Below are 25,481 nucleotides of genomic sequence, written 5' to 3'. Positions count from 1 at the left end.
TATCATTCCAATCAAATTTCTGCAAAGTGCCCTTTGATGTCGGTGCCCCCCCAGATTAAAAGAGCTTCCGTCACCCTTGATTCAGTATGACCTGACGTTGGCATTGTCTTAAAAGAAACAAAGCTGCATGTCTTCCATGTAATGAGAAATTGTTACTCATGATATCTCCCAAATAGGGCAAAATGTTTCATCACTTAAGAGTTGTCATTCAATGCAAGGATCATGGTTATTTATTTAAGGTAATAGTGTTTACAGTTGTCTTTCTTAGAAAAGACATGACAGGAAATGAATGTTATGTAATGCTGGTTTGTCATGTAATATCAGACATGAGATATTATTTTCAAGTAGAAACCTTGCCAAGCAGATAATGCTTTTCATTTGACCAGTATCCGTGCTTCCTGGTGTCCTTTTAACTTAATATTAATCTTTCTTGAGTTGTCATTAATATCCAACAGCTGTGTGCAATGACAGACATTCAGTATTTAACCTGCAACGATAGTGAGCAGTTTATTAGTTACTAGTGTCTGCTCGCTCCCGCTGTACTATTACTAGTTCTATCCTTGGCTACTGGGGAAAGGTCTGTCACATTCCAAACATATCTTGTGAACCATTCTTGACATTCCAGTGTCATTTAACAAAGCTGCAGGTCCTACAAGTTAAGTTCCTGGAGTGTAGTATATCTGACGCCAATCAGCTGATCCTACTATGGACCCTGTCTTCCTGCTGTGGTTCCCATCCCAGTGATAACCGGACATGACTGACTTAACCGTGTCCTTCAAACCAATGACTCCCTCCCAACTGCTGAGAGATGCAGTGTAAAAGAACGCTCAGTGAGACAAGACTTCACATATATCTTCACACAATGTCGCCTAAGCTGCCACACATGCAGTGCCAGTATAGTGTGCGAATGCAACAGTGTGCGACTGCCATGATAACTCAAGATTGTATTGAATAAAACTGTGAGGTTTTCTTTATATAGCTATTAGCCTGCTACATAGTGAAAAAATATGACAGTTGCATAATTGTATTAAACTGTAATGTTGAGTAATATTACAAATTGTCATATTTCGAAGTCCTGTAGCAGTAAGGAATTTTGGGAAACACGTAAAACTTGCTCACGTGGGAACACTCCATGCTAGTATTTCTCTTAAGAAGCTTCCATGTCTAGGTCATTTCTTATAGGTGTGAACAACCTTTTAAAAAGTTATAAGCATAACTTTACTGATAATAGATGATCAAAAGTCTCTTTATTAATAGTGCAATTCCATGAATGAGGTCGACACACTCCTTTAATTGTGGGACAGTAGATTATAAGGTTTCTACAGGCTTGTTTCCATGGAAGCAGATTCTATTTAGGTAGTTTAGAAGCTGGTAGTTAAAATTGGTGCTTATATTCCTGTGGTCAAGTTCGATCTAGACAATGCCAGTAGGAATACCAATTGGGGGTGCACCACTGCATTTTTTAGGATTCTTTACATAGTATTACAATAGTACCATATAAAGTGGTAATATGTGTAACTATATTCTTGATAGTTGAGTCAGGTTACTGTTGATGATTAACCTTGAAGCATACTATATGTACCATATCACATGTTTACCTTTTGAACTGTATTACACAGTCAAAGTTTTGATGACACTGGTAACCTATTTAATCATTAGACATGTGCATATATATGTATATGTAAATCCATATATGTGACATGCGATCTCCAGAAAGATGAGAAACCTGAATAGATCTCTTACTTCATTAGTAGATATCTCATATCAATTAAAAGCAAAGAATTTAACAGGGGAGAGTGGTGACAATAGTGTGTGGCTGTGAAGCACAGAAAAAAGTGGGGGCGCTTTGTTTGTAAGGCAAAAAGAAGCAGCATTTGTTCATCGCTTTTTATATACTGTGCATTGTAACGGAAAGTTGGCTTCTATATTTTCAGTATAAAAGGTTATTGGGATTTTTATGAAAGATGTTATAATGTTTAGAATGAAAACAACTTTAGCAAATTTGAAATTTGGGAACTTCTTGGGGGCATAAAGTCTCATAGCGCTAACATGTATAACCGAATTTAACACTACACCGTATCAGGTGTAAGCAGCTACATGGTACACGGCTACTCACTAGAAGCCCACAAAATACTGTAGTACTGCAGTGAAAGTAATTGGTGCTACATGTTGCCCCTGTCCTTTGTCTACAAGCTTAAATTCCATGGAATCGTATTCACATGGTGTTGATAGGAAAGACCAATGAAATACGGGCAGATTCCTGTTATTTTTGTAGTTTTCTGGTACATTCGATCCCACCTACAATACAGCCATAGGAGAGTGGAAACTATTAGGCCCCTAGATTTGTACAGTGGCGAGAAGGCCTACGGGACTTATAATCACTGTAGAAAAGTGCAGCCTGTTTCATGGCAAGTGTTCTGTTTACAACACCCTGCAATGGCTTGAGACATGAATTAACAAGAATGTAGAGGCTCCAATCCATGAGTTAATAAGCTAACTAGAGTCATTCATGTGACTCATGATACCGAGCCACATTACAGTACCTTATACAAGGGGATGGTATCCATATTTCAAGAGTCCTATTTTGGATTTGCTGTCTGTCCCTGAACTGCTTCTTTCAAGGTAACCGATGCAACTGCATACCACTGCCTCATTTGTCGAAGAGTTGTGAAGCAAAATGTGGTGCGAAAAGTTACCATTTTGGGCAAATTTTCAAGTCGATTACATCTGCCCAGACTGCTCGTATATATAGTGTTTCTACTTTCTATACCTCTTGTACTGTTTAGCCTACTAACTAAGTGCCTCGGAAGTATTGTGGACCTCACTTTCCTTGCCGTTACATCATTCTACCCATTATAGCTTTTAATGGATGATATATATCAATATGTGATATTTTCAGTGGTCTTACACATGATGGTAATATAAAAGCTCACAATCTTAAAAGGCGAAGAGTGGATGCAGTGGTACATTGATACCTTATATTGAGTAAAAGGACTTAATTGTTTGAATTGAAAGACAAAGGTCATAGGAGGTCAACATCGGTCAAAATGAGAAAGCCTTTCACATGAAAACTGGAAAATTGAATGGACTTCGCATACATCATCCAGATGCTCCCCCCCCCCTCCCCCCCATATTGTGAGTTTATGGCCATTATGGTTTTAAGTGGAAAGTCTGAGGTCATTTGACCTCAGTATATGTCAAAATGTTTACCAATATCTCAAGAGAAAAATCTTGGATGGACCATATAATTGGACCTTATAATTGGTAATTAATCACCACATAGTACATATGTTTAATTCTAATCCATGTAAGATCATCTTCAGTCCGAAATTTGACCTGTCCTTTGCTTCTGAATTGCTTGCCTTGAATCAGAAATGTGTGTTACTGAAGTATGTGTTTTTATTACTGGATTGAACCTTTCTAGAATTGACTGTGTCGTGGAAGATAAAAGTTTATAACTCATTTTGTGTCTGGAACTCAAACTGTCACAATGTTTATTTCAAAAGTCATCCAAAAGTTTTCATGTATGAAAAATCCGCAGTGTCAAATAATATTAATTCAATCAGTAAATTGCTATCATCTAGCTGGGTATTAAGACAATAATACTTCATCTGTCCCCAAAACCAATTCATTATTTTGTTACTTTCTCTTTTTCCACCATTTCCAGATGGCTGGATTCCTCCAAATCATTGATGCAACAGGGCATAAACGAGAGGGATGTTCTCTTACTACGCTTCAAGTATTATGCTTTCTATGACCTGGATCCTCAGCAAGATGCTATCCGCATCAACCAGATATACGAGCAAGCCAGATGGTCCCTCCTCAATGATGAAATTGATTGCACTGAGGAAGAGATGATCATGTTTGCAGCATTGCAGGTAATAAACCTACCTATGAAAGGGAATGAGGAAGGGGAGGGGGTTGGATAAGGAATCTTGAGGGGAGGGAGAGTTTGTGAATGCGCAGAGCAAAAGTCTCCTTGTCTGTATGCAATTTAACTAGCTGGGGAGTATGTTCGTAAATATGAGTTTTCTCAATTTCATCTGTTGAGATAAGTTCTCATCAGATAAGACTACAGAGTTGGAGATGTTAACTTACGATGAGGAGAGGTTCCCTTTCATGATCTCCGGCAGCATGATAAAACATTTGAAGATGGCATGTAACAATGATGCAGCTAATTAACATTAACTGTCACCTTTCATTTGAAACTTTCAAGAAAGTTTTGTCCATAGTTGCATCAAACGATACTTTGGGCTCTTTCCTTGTTTAGACAAAGAAAAGTCTGTTGGGCACAGGTGTCACAATGGAATGGAGCCCTTATAACATAATCAGTAGTAGCTATCTATTAAATGTTATCATTCTGCTGTTCGGCACAGGTGTCACAATGGAATGGAGTCCTTATAACATAATCAGTATTAAGCTATCTATTAAATGTTTTCATTCTAGCTGAGGATGATAAATGGCAATCATATTTTGATTTCTGAACAAATGCAAAATACTGAGTGAATTGAACTTTGGTCTTTTGATGGGACATGTATCATAACCTCAGATAAGGTTATCTTATTCTTAAGAAGGGCACATTCCATGACTGCCTAACAGTTAAGTCACCAGGGTAGGTTCCCTTTTGTGTCATGTGAGTCATATCCTTCACACAATGTAATCTCCAAGAAATACCATAGCTTCGAATAAAAAATTTGTGGGTGGATAAAGAACTTCCTTGTTGTTTCAACCCACCTCTCTATCTCCTGGCAGGACTTTAGCTTGAAATAGAAAGTATGGAGGAGGCCAATTCTTGAGTGTTGATTAATTTGGCAAAATATTGTTTGATTGAAAGTGCTTATTTACAAAATAATCATCTTCTTTAGCATCTCAAGCAGATGAGTCAACCTTTATTTCCTGTCAGAATCTTGAAAATTTAGTTAGTTTCTTCTAAATATAAGTTGGACAGCTGGACCGTTTCCTGGTTAAGTAAAACCTTGTTTGCCAGAAGTGAAGTGTTCTTATCTCAATCCAAGAGCTTTACAAGCATCTTTTACTTTCAGTGTACTTTCTAAGGTGTTTTAACCCACATCCAATGAGTTGGTAAATTGACACCTATTTACTGTACACACCCAACCCTGACAGTCTTTCATAGGTTGGTTTCAATATACAATTAAACATGTTTTATATCAAAAGTACTTCTTGCATTTTCAGAAAGTGGTATCTTGTGGTGGTGGTCTTTTAAGTTAATCATCAAATGGTTTTAAAACTATACATTTTGAAGATATTGGCTTGAGTTCCACATATGAGCCTTAAGAATTTGAAACATGAAGCACAATGTCTGGTATTACAATCATAAGAGGTTAAAGGAGAAATAAACCCTAGTTTTTTTTGCATCCATTCTTACGTTTTGACAGATGGTCTTTCCAATAAAAGCAAAAGAAAAGCATAAAAATCCCTTCTTTGAGGTGAAAAAACGATTTGAATGTAGTTCATGTGTCGCGCCATTTTGTTTGAATTGAGCCAGTACCCGGATGTACCGTGACGAAAGCTAGCCGCATCGCGTATTTCAAGACAAAATCGTTGCCAATCTCTAAAATAATTAGAATTGTACTTTCAACAATAGTAATGAATAAAATATCGATCAAAAAATATCTTTTGTCTTTATTGATCTGTAAAAATGCTTAAAAAGTGTGTAAAATTTGTTATTGTAACGAGTATCAGTAGAAATATAAATTTTGGGATCTTTTCAAGGAATTGATTTTTAACGTGTTTAAATTAGATTGCTTTCAACACGCAAACCGTACTCAGTCCTAGCGATAGCGTTACTTACGTCCATCATTGCACTCCAATTTACTGCCGAGCAAATATCTTCAAACAAGAAAATGGAAGCCTTTGGATTGGAATCGTATCTTTTCGAACCAGAATATTCAGAGGGAGAACTGAGACATCGAGAGGAGGAGTTTGTGCAAAGAATCAGTCCGCGACTGTTGGTGATGTTGGGTCGAATTCCGTTGCTGATACGAATACCGGTTACGCGAGCCACTGCGAAGAATGGTGTCTGTGTGCACTCTGTTCGCCATTGGAAAGCGACACGGGGAGGATATGCTGCTATGGATTGTTCGCGGAAAAAGCTTTGTTGAACGCAGGAGAATGTCTGACCAACAGACCTGAATTCTCCCAGATATTTTTGCAGCCAGTTCATTTAGAACTCTGTTTTGTAAATTTCTTGAGGTACAAGAAGAAGAATCCTTTTCCTACGGCTGCTGAGAACATAACGAACAGGTACTGTACACCTCAGTGAAAGTTCACTCTTTTCCGGATATTTTATTCCATCTGGAATAACGAAATATCTTTTACCTTTTTCTGCTCCCTCTTCCCCTCTTCGGTTAACACAACCAAAGGCTTGGCATTCGGGCATTTTAACCGGTGAAATAAGCGAAGCAAGATGCTCGAACATAGTGCGAATAGACTATAACTCGTATGCAAAGCTTCATTGTTTTGAAGTTACGATGTGGCTGGTGTACGTCACTTTTGAAGCGCCCCCAATACTCATTTTAACAAAATGGCCGTTGTTCAAATGGGTAAAAAAAATTAATTGGAAAATTCGCGTAAAATTCAGGGAAACTATATTTTGCTTAGTAATTTCATAAATGGTATCAGAAAAATATCCCCTACCGCATGTACGCTCCAAAAGCCCAGAGTTTATTTCTCCTTTAATACTATCAAACCATTGGCATGGATCATACACTCTGATAATATACTGCGAGATACTGCGTGGGCCTTTCCCAGTTCTTTAAATCATTCCATATCCCTCTACCTACAAATTGTGAGAAAAGTTTTGTTTTGATTATTTCATCTCAAGAGAAGTTTGAGAGGTTTCAGCTGTGTCTGAAGATGTAGGACTATGTCTCTGCATATTAATCTAAGATGAAGTTGTTGATGAGATGGAAGTCATCAAAGTCACAGTCTTCTTTCAATGCCAGGGACTGAGAGTCGAATATTTGTCATGTCTTAATGATGAGTGGGTGCTCTGATGATGGTAACTGTAGAACAAAACACCAAGCTAGTCTCAAGGTCTCATTTGATCAAGTTTTGGTTTCCTTTGGCAATAAACTTCAAGATATCTCTTCCTGCTGTTGCCACTAGAAATATGTCACACACTGAAGGTCACTGAAAGTGAAAAGGAGTGAATACTGTGGAAGTCTTCTCAACGCTGGTATTTGCATAAATACTACATTTACTCCGCTCCCCGCTTACCTGTCTCCCCACAACCTTAGCACCGCATTCTACCGTGTCTAGTATGCCCTGGTAGTCTTTTAACACTGTGCACCCTCAGTGACCGGTCATACCCGGTCAATGGCTCTTCCTTCTCATTCTACCATCCAAAGTGTTTACTCATGCGTTTTCGTAGTGGATTCAAATCTTTCGAAAACTGCCCGGATTACATTGGATTATTACCTTCTTTACATCCTATTGGATTTCTAAGCATTTCAACAGCCTATTACAGCCCGATAAGTATCCTTTTCTTATAGGGAAGGGAGTTTGGGGGCTGTTTTGAGTGTGCAACTCACGCCCATGTGTTCGTTTTTTACTATTTTCATTTGTTAATGCAAGGAGCGCAATGAGATGTAAAAACAACCATCTGGACTTCATCAGCTAGAGATGCCTATGAGGAAAAAAATCCTACCGGAGCATAATAAAAGGTTAACTCCATAGGACATAATACTGTGAGGTGTATCAGGGTTTCCTTTCAGACCATCCTCACACCCTTTGTGCCACCCCATGCTCCATACCTACACAGTTCTGTCAATAAACAGGTTGGAATTATTATTTTGATAGGTGCAAATGACAGGGCATCGACACCCAGGCTAGTTCTTTTAACTGAGTGGCTAACACTCATGAGACCCATGCAGTTGTCCTGTACATCCATCAGTTACCTTCAGGCTGCAGAGAGGGGTGTATTGTAAACTCAGAGGTCAATAGGTTGTGTGTAAAAGTTCACCAATTGAATTATAATAGATTGTAAACTGAAACTGATGCAATGAATAGAAAATGGTCTGCTAGGTGACAATGGCTCTTATTGAAGCCAACAGTAGGTGTATGTACTTCTTCTGTATTAGTCATTATTAGTTGAGGGAATGTAAATTTAGTTTGGTGATGTACTGTAGGTAGTACTACAAAATGAACCTTGTATCTTTTTCACATCATGTTAAATGTTCATGTCTTCAAGCTGAATGCCATGTTTGGTGGTAATGTTCTGTCACTCTCTGACAGAGCTGTGTGATATTTCACACATAATTGGACACCTCTCAGTCTAAGTGGTCACAACTTGTGAGCTGCTTATGATGAGTTTCATGTATTAACCTAACAGCTAAGTAGTCAAATATTCATGAAAGAAACTTTGTGTCCAGCAACTTTACGGGGGTGCTTTATTAAATTGCATTCACAGACCTATGGAGTTAATGCCAAGTTTCATTATTCCTTGTGCAGTTTTGGTGGACCAAGGTACCAAATAATGCGTTAAGATATGTTATCTTTCATTTAATGGCCATGTATGGTACTCATACAGTAGGTTTGTAGCAATGCAAAGTATAGCTTAGGTGATCTTTTTTATTGTGTGACTGAATGTGTTGCTCAAGCTATTGTTTCATAGTTCTGTTAGTTTTACTAATTAATCAAATGTGACTTAGGATGAGTCAGTTCATAGGTGCAAAGAGAAGCAAGTCTGTACTGTCCACAAGCCAAATCTTGAAAATGTAATATGCAATATGAATCAATGGTAGAGTTAGATAATGTTGATGTTAGCAGTTTCCTAATGTAGCAACTGTTTGCTTTCAAGGGATTTCTTTTGAATTTTGCAGCTGCAAGCCAGCTTAAGAGGTGACTCTCCCACAGAGAATGATGGGCCAGAGGGTCAGGATGACATCGATAAAGCCCTTAACAGTCTGCAAGTTACCCTGGAGGGGACAACCATGAACCCTGGGCAGGTAAGAACTATGCACCCTATCGGTAGAGTGTATCTTTGCAGCATAACCCTAATGTATCCTGGTTTCCAAATATACATTGCTTCTTCCACAGGTTTTGTTGAAAGCTCATTATGCAAGTAGTCCATTGTATAGAGGTAATTTGTCAATTTTGGACTGAAGAAGTGAAGAGCTGATTGGATAGCATTTTTGAATTTTAAGAGTCTTTAGCCAAAGAGCACAGTTCCCCTGGTGTGTCATGCTTTTCAGTAATTTAGTCTTGGAAGTGGATGACTGAAATGAACACACCTAGCTCCTAAATAATTGCAGAGTTGGTGGTTGCTAGGTTCCAATATTTTGTTTTCCTTTAGTGTTTACAATGACTATCCTCAATAACTTCCTATTTGAGCTATCTAAACTTTATGCATTGTTTATGTCCAGAGTAATTTGTGTCAAATTTTACAATATGTAAGCCCAATTGTATAGCTTAAATAAACAGCAGGCCGCCTTTCCCTATTATCTATAAACAAATTTCAGTTTTGAGTTTATTACTTCTTCATATTACGTGTGGAAAAAGGGTCTCTTTCGATATGCTACTCCACATGGATTGTTTGTAGTCTCTTGTCCATGCATTGGAGGAAATAAACGCTGCTTTTCTAGTCTCTCTCTATTATGGGTGACATTAAATATTAAATGGTCTTCACGGTTGCCCTCGAATATTCCTGCTAGAGAAATGTCCAAAAAGTTTCACTTTGTTATCAAACTCCAAACAAGCATTTCACAGACACTGTGTTTTCCTTCCAGTGTTGAAGCTATATCTAACACTCCTGACTGTCTGGGAAAATATTGGAGGGTCAGAACTTGAAAGAATTCTTTTCTATAAAAGTTGTTACTTTAAGAGTTAGTACTGGTAATCCTTTCACTGTTCATATCGTCATTCCAGGCCTAAACCTGGAGTTTCAGATTCAGACAGCATTCTAATGCAGCTTCTATCAAAAGTCATTAGTTTTGTCTCTCATTTCTAAATTTGACAATCTTGTTTCCTCGGATCTGCAATCTGTCAGAAAGTCCAATTTTGTCTTGATCTTATTTGCGGAGTGTAAACATCATCATTTTCTCCAGCTCAATAAGTTTATTGCTGGTCTCTTACATTGCACCCTGGGAACATCAAACATTGTGAGGCTCTGCTATATTTAGAGAACAAATAATTAAAATTCTGAATTCTCTGTTTCTTGTTCGGGGATGCCAAGCACTTGTCTTTGTTAGAAGCACTTCGTGGATTAAGGTAGAGGAATAGCGTTTGATCAAGTGGAGTTCTGCCAAAACTAGTGTTTGATCTGGATATAAAAATGTAATTGGAAATTGTATGGGACTACCAATTTTAGATTTGGTTTATTTGCAGTTATCTGCAGCAACTGCCTCTCTTTTTGGCATGATAATTGTTCGGTATGGCTGAACTTATAAAAAGTAGTTATTAACTGTATATTGGCACTGCTCAGATCATTTGCTTAATATATGCATGCCCTGGATTCCCAACAACAGAAATTCTGTCACTGAGATTGTCTCACCAAACTTATTTTGCTTCAGAAAACAATCCATTTGCCAAACTGTGCCTAGCATTTAGTGTTTTCTTACTATACCTACATCAAATCTTGATAGATTATTGGTTGTAGGGTGGAGAGTAGTAAGTCACATTAAGTGTCTTACTGAAATACTAGTTCCAACTGGTCCATAGTGCTTATCTAATTTCTGTACCTGTAGGACCAGCCATCTCCACATTCCATTTTCATTTGGCATTTGTTAATGTTATTGGATAAATACTGGTTCTTGGCTCAGCACTAATCATGTTTTCTATGATCAGTTGTATTTAATGTATATGATCATACTTCCTGTCCTCATATATCGTAATACCTCAAAATTCTTCATAAAAATCAGATTTATTTATCCTTTTGCTGTCCTCCTCTGCTTGCTTGATCCTTTATTACCTACTTTATATGTTTTACTTGTTTACCTCACCCTTAAATATTCAAACTTTAATATTAGTCGTAATTATTGGCCACCATTTTATCTAGATCGCAGATTAAACATCTTGATATATTTTTACTTCTTCATTGACAGAGTGACATTACATCTGTACCAGAGCTTAACGACAGTCTGAAATTTTTCAGGTAAGTTGTATACTTTCTGGCCATAGACTCACTCTGGAGAAATAACCACATTCAGTGGATACGTACCCTCCTCAGTGTAACTGCAAATGTGGAAATAAAAAAAAACGGATTTGCATATCTCCCAGTACAGTGCATTCCCTGAAAGTGAAAAGTAGGTAACTTTTGTGGGAGTATGCACCTCGTATGGAAGCAGAAAATGATTTAAAAGAGATAAAGGGTAAAGATAAATATTCAGTTGAACCAAAGCTCAGGCTTTTCTTAGAACATTGTATAGTTTGCAGCAGTCAAAGCCTCGAAGGTAGGTTTAAAGTTAACTACAATATTACAGCAGAGGTCATTGACAGTATTGAGTGTTGATCAAAATTACCATGTATTCACCAGTGTATTGTTTGGAGCAAGGAGTGAACGCTAATGTGTTTTGGTCCCTAATCACCTACCCATCTCCATACAACTTAAGCACTCTCTATGGCAAGTGGTAAAATGGGGGCAGTAGATAGGAAGTGACTGACACTTGAAAACGACAGTGCTAGACAGTTAACTATGACAGGGTAGTGTGCATTTATATAGTACGGAGGTAGGTAAGTGGGTCACTCTTAAATTGATCCAAGACGGTAAATTTTAGGATTATGCATAGAGTTACCAGATGTTCCTTTTCCTTGTTGACATGTGAAAAATTCTGCCAGGTCTAAAGCAGGTAACTTTATATATCTTTCTCAGGATATCTTTGATATGAAATAAAATCAATTCATGATCTAAAAAAATTGGAAGCTGTCATGAACCATCTGTGTCCACTGTCTTGCTTGCAAGATGACTCCTATCAAAAGTCTTTTCACAAAAAAAAAAGAAGAAAAAATTGTGAAGGGTGAACTGTTTGCTCTCTAATACCATGTTGTTCTTTAATATATCAGGTCTATATATATATATATACATGTATGATGTATTACTAGGCGACAGGGAAAGTTTACTCAGTTTCCCAGATGACTTTGTGAGCCATGTTGATTGAGTGTGAAGAATAACACATTCTAAGTGTGGTACCTTGAATTGCCCCCTATTTACATGAAGACGAAATGAAACAGATCACCAAACGTTTCTAATGGGGACTTGTTATATCAGAAGAAGTATGCTTTGTCGCTGTTTGTTTGTGGTAAATGATCTAGTGCTGGTTGTTAGCTTGCTCTTCTTATGTGATCATATTATAATATTTTCTTAATCACGCTGAACAGGGTAGGCACACTAGCATTGTGATTAAGACTTACCAGCATCAGCAGATCTGCTTTCCAGATTAGGTTACAATGTAAATTTCCAGCTAAAAGCTACATTAATAATACAACCAATGAAGAGGTTATCAATCAGGCATTCAGCTCTCTCTCTCTCTTTTAGTGCAGTGATTTATGTATACGTAAAAAATAAATGGAAAACTGACTCTGAGACCGCTCATGAATATGTATACTGATCAAGGGCGGCGGAAGCACTTTTAATCTGGGGGGGCACCGACATCAAAGGGCACTTTGCAGAAATTCGATTGGACTGATGCAGCCTTATATTTAGTACCCTTGATAACTCTTATTGTATTAACTTATTTGCGTATACACATCACTCCATCAACGTCCCGCCCCCCCCCCCCCCCCCTCAAGGAAAATATGCATACTAGCACTGCAATATCCAATGTGCAAATTGGGAAACAAGGAACAGGGTTTTTTTTGAGACAAAATGAGGTGAAATCATGCTAGTTGCTAATGTAGGAATCTTCCGAATTAGAGTTTATTTCTTGTTAATATCTTAACCAATTTTTTTCCATTCGAAATAGCTTTGAGTTTGACCCACAGAAATTCATTAAAAGTCAGGGGCGTAACCAGGATTTGCAAAGTTGTATATGCACGACTATCTGAGCGGAGCGCCACCATCAGTTGGCGCGGAGCGTACAAGAAAATTTTTGGTTTTACAAACCCCTCAGATGGCCGGAAACGGCCCTTCCCGAGTGTTCATTCTGGTTCCCTGGCCTCTTGCTAACTTGAGACACCTCAATATTTATGTAGAAAAAGGGCACATTTTTAACCTGAGGAAAAGTGGGGGGGCACGTGCCCCCTGTGCCCCCCCGGTTCCGCCGCCCTTGATACTGATCAGCTCATATGCAGGATAAGGAGGGTAGGCCCATTTGAGTTATCTGTATTGTGGCATAAAAGATATGTTTCTTTAATACTCAATATCAATTTGGCAATGTCATACTAACATGGTGAAAGATACCATGTGTTGTACCTAATCAGTCTAAGGGCTAATTAGATGAAACTCTTTCCATCTTTGCCATAGGAAAATCTTATTTCTGGGGTAATTTTAATTGAAAAAGGACAACATTTTGGTGTTCAAAGTTGGAAATTGGTCATGCATATGTATACAGTGGCTCTCTCTCCATATACACAAATGAAGTTGTCTGTTGTCTCCTTATTACCTACAATGGAACCATTGAAAATGCCACGCATAGTGCAATACCATTGGTTAACATAGCTACAAGAGTAATGCATTGCCGGTATTACAAATCAATTGCCCAAGATTTCACTACAGACATACGACAAAACAAGTGTGGAGATTAACATCATCAACTATTGCATTAACCTAGTTTTACCCATTGGAAACAGTCATTAACCAGACATCAAGTTTGGTATGTCCAATTTAGTTTCATCCATTTGAAACCTATAATCTTCCCATTTGGAATTCTTTCTCTTTGACAAGGCATTGGATTAGGTATGGCTGATAGTTTAAACTAGTATAAATATTTTATCTGCGTGCTAGTGTCTCGGGGAATTGTGACCCTTGGCTAAGTCGATAATATAAACATTGAGTTGCAGTTTGCAATAGACCAGAGGTGTTAATTTAGCGTGTCTGTTCACAAGCAATAAGAACAATTCCCATTCAAGAAGTTTTTAACTTGACTTTCATACTGAGGATAATGAGGATATTTGCAGTGTATTTTAGAAGAGTCTGTGATCCATTTTGTTTGTCTCAAGTAAGGTTCTTTCATTTAGCATAGATATAACTTCAAATTAATACAACTACATTGACTTTCTTGTTTTTCTTTCCCTGCTTTGTGCCCCATCAATTTAAGGCACATAAAGCTGTCACTTATAATCTTCAACTGTCATTCACTATGTAGATACCAACAGTTCATATTTCCATTGCCCCACATGAGGGGTTAGTGTGATACAATGCAGGCTACTGATAAATTAGCCATTTGTCTGTTACCTGTAGCTCAGAGCATGCACCATATGTGTTCATGTTTCCCAGGTTTAATCTTATTGTCAAAGCTGTCTCTTTTTCTCCATGTTTTGTCATCTGTGACTTTGCAGTTTAAATGTCAAGTTTCTTGCAAAACATATGTAAGTACTCGTAACATGCATCGATATATGTAGTGATGGGAACATGCATCGACATATGTAGTGATGGGAACGGGAACCTGCGATACCGGCCAAAAATAACTACACCATCCAAGCCCAAGTACCATCTGGTCCTAAAAATTGCAATTGCTATCAAAAAATTCACCATCATAGTTCTCAATGTTCAGATACATTTTTATTCAATTTAATGCAAAGGAGAAAGAATTTGTATTCTCCTGTAATGTCATCATTTGTTGATATTTCCTTCCTTCTTGATGATGATATAAGGGTTCTTAAGCATATTGTTTAGGTGAAAATATGTTACTGTTATCAACTGTATCAGTCCTGCTATGTGTATACCGTAGTCTGCGAATTTCCCAACTAATCTAAAAGTAACCTTAAGCCTTTGAACTGGGTGTCCCTGAGAGAACAGGTTGTATATGCATGGACATCCCTAGTGTAAGTTTATTGGTGTGGTACCAATTAAGTGCCAAAACTTTGGCACTAAATTGGACAGGGGGTTGAAAATATCACAGGTATTTTTTGAAAAATGCAATAGCAGTTAACATAGATTTCTTATACTTTGCAGAGCAAATGAGTTATAACAGATAACAAGAACCAGTTGGTCATAGTAATTACTATACACACATAACTATGCATACAGTGTAACATCAGGCTTTTGATATCCGTACAGTACATTTCAAAGAAAGCCATGAACGCAGTACCCAGGGGACAGACAAAAATGATAAAACAGGAACCCGGTAGCAAGTGTTTGGACTGTTCCCATCACTTATCTTAAAGCACCTTGTCCATTTATAAACTACATCTTTCTTACTATCCTGCTTGCATGTCACCTGATGTTATCTTGCTTTCATAGTATGACCTGAAAGATTTAATCAAGAATGTGCTTCTGCTTCCTCAATGTCGCCATGCCAACCACATGTAGCTTTCTTGAGTATTAGTCTCCAAGTGTTTGAACAGACGAAAAAGGGTCAGGGATTCATTTGTAGGGTATGCATATTTGGCAAGCATGAGTATTCTGTAAAAGAAATCATTTAGAGTCAAGAACATCCTCTTCAATGTCATCTTGACATAGCCTAAGTTTGCATGGTAAACGATTGAATGATTCAACTCATAGAAAGCATTGAAATTATTTGGTTGTCATTTGACATATTTGTGAGATAAATCTTCAATATCCATATTCATTTGCATGGTGGGAGAAAATTGTTATACTCTTTTTATTCTGTAGTTAGCTTTGAATTAATGCCATTTGTAACCTTCTTTACCCTTATGTCTGTTAAATTTGTTAATATCTTACTTTTTGTCTTTCACAGGCCGAAAAAGTTTACCCTGAAAAGCATGAAGCGTGGTTACTTTATCTTCCGAGACACACACTTGACACAGTACAAGAGTTCAGACGACACCTCTGGCACCCCTGTGCAGAAACTAAACTTGAAAGGTGAGTAGAGCGTATGAGCGACGGTGCACCGAGCAATTCAAGGACTCGCCAGTCAATAATCACAGCCACCACAGTTGTAAACTTCAACACACTTCTGCAGAGAGATTTATGAATGGCAAGTCACAGTCCTGGTTATCATGGACTTGATGAATCTCACTACTGGATCTACGTCCTCGGAAAAAATAAAAACCACAGGATGTCTTCTACTCATAGTAAAAAAGAAAACATTTAATCAAACTAACTTTGTAATGATGTGTCCTATAATGAGGACAAACTTGTGACTTGTTTGGAATTGATTGACAAAGCGTTGGTGAATGTTTGTTGGAAATGTGGAGACTCTTTATGAGCTGTAGGGATGGTTTGCTACATATTGAGACCGCAGCTCTTATGTGCTTTTTAGCATTTAAAAGTGGTGGCTATGGAAGGCTCACTGAAGAATTGCCTTATTTTTCCTTCTCAGCTTAATTGCATCATGATTAATTTAAACAGCCACAGTCTTGCATAAACCCTTGCCCTCCAGTTCAAGTGTCTTTGATGAAAATTTTGGTGGAGGGTTCATGGATGAAACTGCTCGTCAAAGAAATTGCAATACTGTGATTACTTTCTATGTGACTCCTTCATTGTGTACTTAACAACCATTTGTATTCTTCTTCTCCCCAGGATGTGAAGTCTCCCCGGACGTGAACATTTCTGGAGGAAAGTTTGGAATCAAACTTCTGGCTGAAGGTCAGACTGAATTGTGGCTTCGTTGTGATACTGTAAGTAATATGGTTGGACGCCTGGCTTGCACATGCTTTACACTTGGTTCAATGTTTGTAACATTTAAGATATTTCATCACTCACACAGATTAATTTTTATGTATCGACACTTTGTTCTCATTTTAACCATATAATAGGATGTTTACCAGTAAATTGTTTTATCTGTATATTGTTATGTCATGGTCAGGTGCACTCACTGATATACCTGTATATAGAAGTTTACTCGGCAACTGTTTGAAGACATCCTTGAAATGAACTTATTGAATGGTTGGATTTTGCCTAAATAAATATTTAAAAACTGCACAAAAACAGCAATTTGTGTTATCAGCAAAAAAATTCCAAGAATAGATTTGAAACAGCTGCATACACTTAAAATAATATAAAATTGTATGAAGTGGGTGAAAACATTGCCCTTCTTTGTTGTATAGATCAAAATGCCACATCCTATCATATTAACTCTTCTGAGTTTCTGTTTACCTATGTTTAAGCAATCACATAGCTTTGAGACACTGTTGCCCCAAGCCCTTATCCTCACATACTGTCTTCTAACTCAAGCAAATGAATGCAGTGGAAACTTACATTTCATGGCTTCACCTTTCCCATGATTTGAGGTATTTTTAACATATTTGTGCTACAATCTCTCAATGTGCTGATGGGTTAATGTAATGTTGGCTAAGATTTTCGCCCGTTGTTTGGTGAAATGCCTTCTAGCTGCTTGTCCATAAGTTAAATCTGAGTATTAGGCCTGAGCAAAGAGAGCGATATCACAGACTGATTTGATTATGTCAAGTGCTACTTATGAATAAATTTGATCGCTTCTAGGATTGTAAATGACTAGACTCTTTATTGTTCCTTATTCAGGCTGAACAATATTCAAAGTGGATGGCTGCTTGTCGTCTTGCCTCCAAGGGTAAGACCATGGCGGACAGTACCTACAACACAGAGCTTCAGAGTATCCAGGCATTCCTAGCAATGCAACAGGGCTCTCATAATTCAGTGACACCGACCATGCCCAGTGATGTCCCTGACTTCCAGCCAGAGAGCTTTGTCTCCCAACGTTACTTGAAGAAATACAAACGCAGTCAGGTGAGATAACCTTGTACTGGATATTATGAAGATAGCTGCGTTGTCCATCCGTATTGGAAAGAGACTTGCGAACAAATAGCAACAAATCATGAGGAAGTACAGACGAAGCTTCACATCTAACTGTTGTAATGCAAGGCAAACAACTCTGTGTGATGGCGAGGGCATGTATAATTGTGTGTGTGTATGTAGGTGATAATGCCTTGCCTTGCAGATACGATAAAGCAAAAGTGGGTCGATAGCCATTCCTCCCCACCCAACCACCGTGCACATCTTTTTACTCTACAGTCTCACGCGGTTGAGACCATTTCTTATACACTGTACCTTCATGTCAGGCTTTGAAGCACTTATACTGACAGTATGAGCAGTATGATTATCCTTCTGTTAGAACTGTTAATGCTCTCAGTAAGGGGTGCTTCAAAGCATTATATTAGAGCACAGTTTAGAGTGGTATTAGCAGAAAATTGTGCCAATTGGCTCTCAACCTCTTCATGACTTGCTGGATGTTCTACATTCGTTATTCAGATGATACGCAGTGTAAGATTTTAATTTAATGAATTTGCTTTTCTTGATTTTTATGCCAATGGTCATGTGTATTATTTCTTTACTCTTAACTTGTTCCTAGATTGCTACCAAGATACTGGAGGCACATGGTAGTGTCAGAATTCAAACGACCAGTCAGTCTAAGATGAGCTTCATCCGGGCGTGGCAGGCTCTACCAGAGTATGGTATTACCTACTTTGTGGTCAAATTCAGGAACAGCAAGAAAGAGGTATGTAATGAACATATATGCATCTTTCAATTTGAAAGAGAGGCTAGGTTGCTTGTAAGGACATCCATAGGTTCCATGTTTACAAGGGAAATCTAATCTAGAACTTCAAATTAGGTTAAAGTTTGGTACAAAATAAACTGATGGTAGGGGGAGGAAAAGTTGGATAGGAATTACTGTTACCATCTAAGGGGTACTCAAGTGGTTAAATATACCTCCAGTTATCAGGACAATTGTCATAAACCAGGACAACATCTAAGGGGATCTAAAGTGAGGATACTTGTAGACTGCATGATGTTTTTTTGCTAGAAAGCTGTTATTTGGTTGCCCTGTAGAGGGAAAGGGTGTTCTCGTATGCAAACACCATACCTATGTAGCTCTTAAGGTGGATACGGAGGGAGAGAGGGGTGTGTTGTATTCTTCAAATGGCTTCATCCAGCCGCTACAAAGATCGAAACTTGAGTGGATGGGGTGATACTGCACTGTCTTCCACAACATTATGTGAAAAAGAATATACTTGTTTGTAATGATTTTGTGAACCTTCTTTTCTCAAATTTTTTTGCTCAATGTTTTGCTCTTCAATTTGTAGGAACTGTTTGGAGTAGCACATAACAGACTGATCAAGTTTGACATCAACTCGGGAGATTCGCAGAAGACCTGGAGGTACAGCACCATGACCGCGTGGCACGTGAACTGGGAGGTGAAGGAGGTGATGGTCGAGATGGAGGAGGAGAAGATTCAGTTCTCCTGCCACAGCGCAGACTGTAAGATTGTCCACGAGTTCATCGGCGGCTACATATTCCTCTCCATGAGATCGCCGGATCAGAACCAGACACTGAACGAGGAGCTCTTCATGAAACTGACCGGAGGTTGGGTTTGAGCCAAAACCTTGCATGCAAAATGAGAGGAACAGGAGCAGCTCCCACGGGGCAGTGTAATCATAGCGTGTGTAGCCATGGTAACGGTATGAAGTTGAGAAGTGTGTACTCCACAGGCATGAGGCCGAGGAAGCAAGGAGTTGTCATCATCTGGGGCTCCTCCAACTTAAAATTGGCTGTGAGAATGAGAATCTAAATACTAGAACTGCTTGAAATTAACTGGAATGAATGCTGTAATCTTTCATCTGTACCTCCTTCACTGATCAGTTGGTGTATTATTCACCTTTAACAAAAGTTGTAGCCACTATATTTGCCCAAATGGATATTTACTCTTCCGGAACTGCTTCTGGTAATCCCTTCATTGGCTAATTGCATGCGACGGGTGTTATTTATACTGTCTATTGTCAAACCATTCTTGCATGTGCAGTAACCCTTTCCTACCCGTCAAGTCTTGTACAACTCATTTCATAGTTATTCATAGGAAATCCACATCCCAGTAACTGTGAATTCTTAATGCTTTGTAAATTTGTCACATTGACCACTATTTTTCGTTTTTTTTTTTCATTTTCGTAGTCTGTGAAGGTATTACTACATCATCAGAAATGTCAGTCATGTAAATAAGTTACTTTGTTGTACCAAACCATAGTACACGGAACCGGGACCCAAGCCCACAGAAGTTGATACACTACAAGGTGAACTTCTTTTAGTCTTCCAACTTGAACAGTAAATTTGAAAAGGTTTAAATTATCATATTGTAATGCACCACACTTGTAACAGGTTGCACTGGCAATTGGTTGAGTTAATTAAATATTTATTTACAATTATTCCTTAGACTGCCAGCCCATGGCATCATCCTTTGAGGCAACGTTTACAGATTAGTGGATTGGTAAAATGAGAGAACATGCAATAGTGTCTTCCTTATGTGTTGACATTTGATAAATCTATTTGGCTATGATTTAAATCTTTGCACCTGTGTGCTTAGAGAAAATGTTTCACATGTTTGTTCAATCCTAAATGCACAAAAATTATGTGCCTTTCTCCTTTAAATTTGAATAGACAAATTTGGCGACCTGTTTGACAGAAACAGTTCAAAGTTTGTGTGTGATATTCAAAAATGATCCCTCACTCACTGTATGAAACCCTTTGCTACTTGCAGAATTATATATTGATAGTTTTGTCAATGATTATGAAATCACACAGTGTTAAATTTGAACTGATGGTCCATTGTTTGAACATGGCTCGATTGACAAAGCTTTGTTTTGTAAACATTGGGTGTTCTAACAGTACACATGGTAGCTGGTCATTTTGCCAGCATGGATTTCAGCGAACATTTTACTCAAAGCGAGTGGTTGTATTTGCAAACAGGTTCCCTTCGGGTCCCCCCCCCCCAATTAATATAGACATAAGTTTCAGTGAGTGACTGATTGTTGTCCCTCAAGTATCATGTCATGGCCTTAAATTAATACATAGATCAAGTATAAACATCCATTGTGTATGTCAATATATTTCATTTTACCGTCGCATCTTCTGCAAAGGTATGTCAGCATGTCAGCAGCCTTTGTGGAAAAAAAGCCACAAAAAAAACACTTGCATTTGTTTATTATCATTACATGCAGATGATTTATGTGAATTTGAGGGTTGTAAAAGGACTGGTCTAAGTTTATTCTGCATGTACACCTAGTAAACAAAATCAGTATCAAATTGTTTACTCGAGATCATCTCAAGGGCTATAGATATACTTTATATGTTGAAGTAAATCATATACTTTCATAACGTTTTCTGCCCTTTACATAGTTTCTTGGTCATGTAAAATGCATTATTCTGAAACCTGACCATTTTGTTATTCACACGATTAATGATCTTTATTGTTAATATTTTTCCATTTACATTTGGTATATAGTGGTGCCTTTTATCTTTGTAATTGCTGTATATCGAGGTGTTTTGCCAATTTTGAAGCACAGCTATTGTGTCTAACATTTATGAAGAAGTTTCGTTACTCGGTAGCGATAAATCAGTTGCGATTTTAAGGTTAGATTTCTGTGCTCAAACAGTTGTTTGCATGAGACGATGATTTCAAACTAGAGAATCTATATATATATATCAGGGGCAGAGCTTGGTATCATTTTCACGAAATTAATAACCAACTGTACCATATTAAAGAATTCCAATAGAGTATAACATTGATGTATACTAGCCATACTAGGTTAGAACATAGCCTCCTGTTTATTGTTACCAAGTTACCGGTTTATCAAGTTATATTCTTCTTCCTTTTAACCTATATCAGACCATGTACAGTTCATCAAATTGACATGTGTGTTCCAGCATGTTGAAAGTGACATGTAAGGTGTTTGGCTATTTTATTGATTTCACAAAGTAAGCATCTGTAGTGTTTGTAGTTGAGCTTTTTAGAAAGTACACTTCAAATACCAAAATACAAGTTTATGCTATTGCTACTATATACCTTGTGTGATTGGATCACCAACTGCTGAAACATTCAAGTAGCTGACAACCGTTCATAATCCCTTCACTTAGGTTACTTTGCATATGCTGTTCAAATGTCCATATCAGTGGTTTAATAGTTTAATCCTAAAAGTCACAATTAGCCAGCAGTTAGACCCAATAGTTGATGGCACTAAATGTTATTATGCTATTATATGTTATTTTTTTATATGCTATTATGCATATTTGAAACTAGTCTAGGCTATGTACCTCCACTATGTAAGTGTTTGTTAGGCTAGGCTACACATTTTGGTACTTGTTTTGATCAAGAACAGACTGTTTCAACATCTGTTGTGCTGTTAGTACAACACAGTAACAATAGTACATGGCTAATCATGAGAGAACTCAAACTGCAACGGCAACCCAGTGTTTTAGACATAGCCATACTGTTGGTTAACAAACTCATCTGGAAAATTACACTGCTATTATATAATGTGCACCAGCAGATTTACATTCTGAGGAGGAGATAACAGCCTGCTTGAAGAATTCAGTAAACACATGGATGTCAGTTATATTTCAAAGCAGCATATTTTTGGGTGTTGCATTAGTTCTCACCTTTACTTTTTACAACCTGAAATGATTTTACCATAACGTCAATCTCAGTCGATGTGATGAACGCATAATTAAGGGTCTGCATAGTTTATGCAGTCAAACACAATGATTATATAAAAAGTAGTGAATATTCATCAATTAATGTACCAGTTTCTGTGACTTAGTTTATTATGTAGCAACCTTAGTACATCCTCTCCTGTACAGCCAAAGTGTTGTTGCATAACTAGATTTTTCTTTTTCTTGACTTAACCACGTCATTCTTTTACCACTTCTGCAATTCATCAATTGTAAAAACAGTCATATTGCACCAATCTGTTAATTTCCTTGTGTTTGTTATTTTATATGGAATAATATGTAAATATGATTCTAAACTAGAAACTACAAACAGACTTCCCTACAGCCTGTCGTTATAAATAGACTGTGGTTACTTGGTAAACCTATCTGTAATATCATTTTCATATTTATAATTATATGCAAGAACTAATCATATTGTACTGCTGTGGAAAGAGGATGTTAAAAGCACACCAATCGTTTCTAGTCATATCCAATATGGCTCTCAAACTCACATGTTACATAAAACAAATTGTGATATTTGCTTCAAAGATTGTTAACTTTGCCTGGTTCAATTTTGCCTGGTTCAATTTTGCCTGGTTCAATTTTGCCTTCTCACCCTTACAAATGAAATAAATGTGATATACTACCATAGAATGTTCATTTAAGTGGTAAGAGTGGTCACTGCTATTGTTAATCATTTAATTTTTCACAATGAAGAAAAAAGTGGCAGGGGGGGGGGCAGGGGGCTTTTCTCTCTCTCTCTCTCTCTCTTTTCCTTAAGTGATTTTTACCCTGTATAAATATTTCAAGCCATGAGCATCAAGCTTCTTGCAGTGCAACATTAATGTGCCAATGAAAAATGCAAGTTAAAATATATTTTATTTTATGATGGATATTGGTTGCTGCTGAATGTAGCTGGCGTAAGACAAAAGGGGACAAAAAATGAAAAGATCAATGTTATTTTGATACTTTGTCATTATTGTTATATTGATTATTTCTCATAAATGCAATGCCTTTCAGTAATTTAAAAGAAGAGGACTGTGTTCAAAAGTAATAAAATGGGACAAATATCAAGACTTGAGGCGTAGATTTGATTATAACTTTCGGTAGAGACTTTTAAAGAAAACCGTTTCGTCACTGAAAACGGTTTCCTGTGATAGAAGAGGGGACTAGGGGTAGGGATGGTATTAGGTTTCTGTAGCTACACCTGATGGTTTTTAAAAGTTGAAAGGTGGGAGGTGTTTGATTTGAAAGCCTCTTTTTTTAAGCCGGTGAAAAAATTTTGAGAGTCGTTCATTATTATCTTTTCTAACCTTTTTGTGCATGTATATTAAAATGCTTACGCTATAATTTTAAATATTAATCAATTGCTCACTTTACATCCGTCATGTTATCTTGAACATTTTATGGGATTAAATCTTTACCAACAAGACACATTTTTTCTTGTCATTCATGTTTTCATCTTGTCTTTTATACTGGATTGTGTATGCTTGGGTATTTTACAGCTTGGATTGTATACAGGGTGATTCAGGAAAGAGACTTTTGTGGACTCTTTTATTTGCATGTAGATCCATTTTAGAAGCTACAAGATCCTTAGTGTGTTTGTGATGATGGTCAAAGGTCATGTGAGATGAAAAGATAATATTCAATACTATGTTTCCTCAATAAGTAGTAGGATGAAGTTTTGAACTTTGTACTTGGAATGGCAGGTTTTCCTGCAGTTATTGTACAAGAGTCCCATTCTGTATTTGCAGGTCTTTTAGAGATTAGTAAAAGTCTGAGTGTATAAACATTCTTAAAGATGTAAGTAATAGAGCTTTGAACATCACACTTGTCAAATTGTCCTCCTGTAGTAGTGAAGTCATAACCTTATTGTTGGTTACTTCCAGTAACTAGGCAAATAACCTCTTATAATAATAATAATAATAATTTACTTCATAAAGCGTAAAATCCACAAAAGTGCTTTAAAACGCTATGTAACAGTAAAAAAAATATATGAAACATAATATATAGTAAAACTGCAGAATAAAGTACAATATAGATGAGTATAGTCAACTTGGCGTGTGTATGTGACGCCCTAGCTTGAAAACATGACATCTCAATAAAGATCCCCTGCAGTTCTCATATTTGGCATGTGGCTTCCCCATAAATAGTACAAGAACCCTATTGTTTTTGGGTGTCAAAGGTCATTTGGGGTCATCACAGGGTAAAATGTGAAAGTCTTCAGAACCTGAACATCAAAGGAGCTCATATATGAATGGTAGTATAGCCTTATGTAGTATAAGGTTTTAAGTTTAGGTCACCAGGGTACAAAACTTGAAATCCTAGGAAACATGATATCTCCAAACAATAGGGAACTATTGGCTCTCATATTTTGCATGTGGCTTCTCTATAATGAGTAAATGAACCTTATTATTTTTTGGAGTTCAAAGGTCATTTGGGGTCATCAAAGTTAAAGCCTTATTCACACAAACCTTGTAAACACGATATCCCAAGATAATTTACATCACATAGACATAGCTCATGTTTGGCATGTCTTGCATATAGCGAGTACAATAACCCTAATAATTTGGGTGGAGGCCAAAGGTCATTCGTGGTCAGCAGAGCTTCAAAGGTCAAAGTATCAAATGGATCTCAGGTTAAATATTACAAATGCAAATTCAGCTGTTTGTTGTTAAAGTGAGCATGCAAACTTCATTACCAACAACATACAATGTCCCTCTGTCTTTCATCGTTTTAATATTATGTCGCAAGATTCCCAGTCATCAAACCATGTAAGCACTGACTCTGTTTAGATTTTTACTGCTCTCCAGCAATATGAACTTGTGCTGCATATAAAATGTATTTAAAGGCAAGTAACCACTGGAAGGGGTGTCCCTCTGGTTTCTTGGTGTCCGAGGTGACTTTTTGGTTGTTTGTTGGTTGAGTGGTTGTACATGATGAAATC

The 25,481-nt window shown here is 37.4% G+C and overlaps 1 protein-coding gene across 3 annotated transcripts in view; it reads left to right on the top strand.

The window, feature by feature from the left end:
- LOC139970700 (fermitin family homolog 2-like) overlaps positions 1 to 23,966 on the top strand; it is a 60,401-nt gene extending 36,435 nt beyond the window's left edge. For 2 of the 3 annotated variants that reach the window (XM_071976601.1, XM_071976600.1), the window contains exons 5-13: positions 3,668 to 3,878; positions 8,844 to 8,969; positions 11,064 to 11,113; positions 14,455 to 14,484; positions 15,816 to 15,940; positions 16,601 to 16,698; positions 17,561 to 17,785; positions 18,408 to 18,554; positions 19,141 to 23,966. In XM_071976601.1, coding sequence (XP_071832702.1) covers positions 3,668 to 3,878; positions 8,844 to 8,969; positions 11,064 to 11,113; positions 14,455 to 14,484; positions 15,816 to 15,940; positions 16,601 to 16,698; positions 17,561 to 17,785; positions 18,408 to 18,554; positions 19,141 to 19,431 — 1,303 coding nt within the window. In that variant the 3' untranslated portion in view covers positions 19,432 to 23,966. The remainder of the gene's footprint in view (positions 1 to 3,667; positions 3,879 to 8,843; positions 8,970 to 11,063; positions 11,114 to 14,454; positions 14,485 to 15,815; positions 15,941 to 16,600; positions 16,699 to 17,560; positions 17,786 to 18,407; positions 18,555 to 19,140) is intronic. The other variant, XM_071976602.1, reaches the window with a different exon arrangement.
- The last annotated feature ends 1,515 nt before the right edge of the window (positions 23,967 to 25,481 follow it).

This window comes from Apostichopus japonicus, chromosome 8, assembly GCF_037975245.1.
Source record: "Apostichopus japonicus isolate 1M-3 chromosome 8, ASM3797524v1, whole genome shotgun sequence".
NCBI lineage: Eukaryota > Metazoa > Echinodermata > Holothuroidea > Aspidochirotida > Stichopodidae > Apostichopus > Apostichopus japonicus.
The sequence above is the reverse complement of the archived record's forward strand: the minus strand, read 5'-3'. Positions and strand labels throughout refer to the sequence as shown.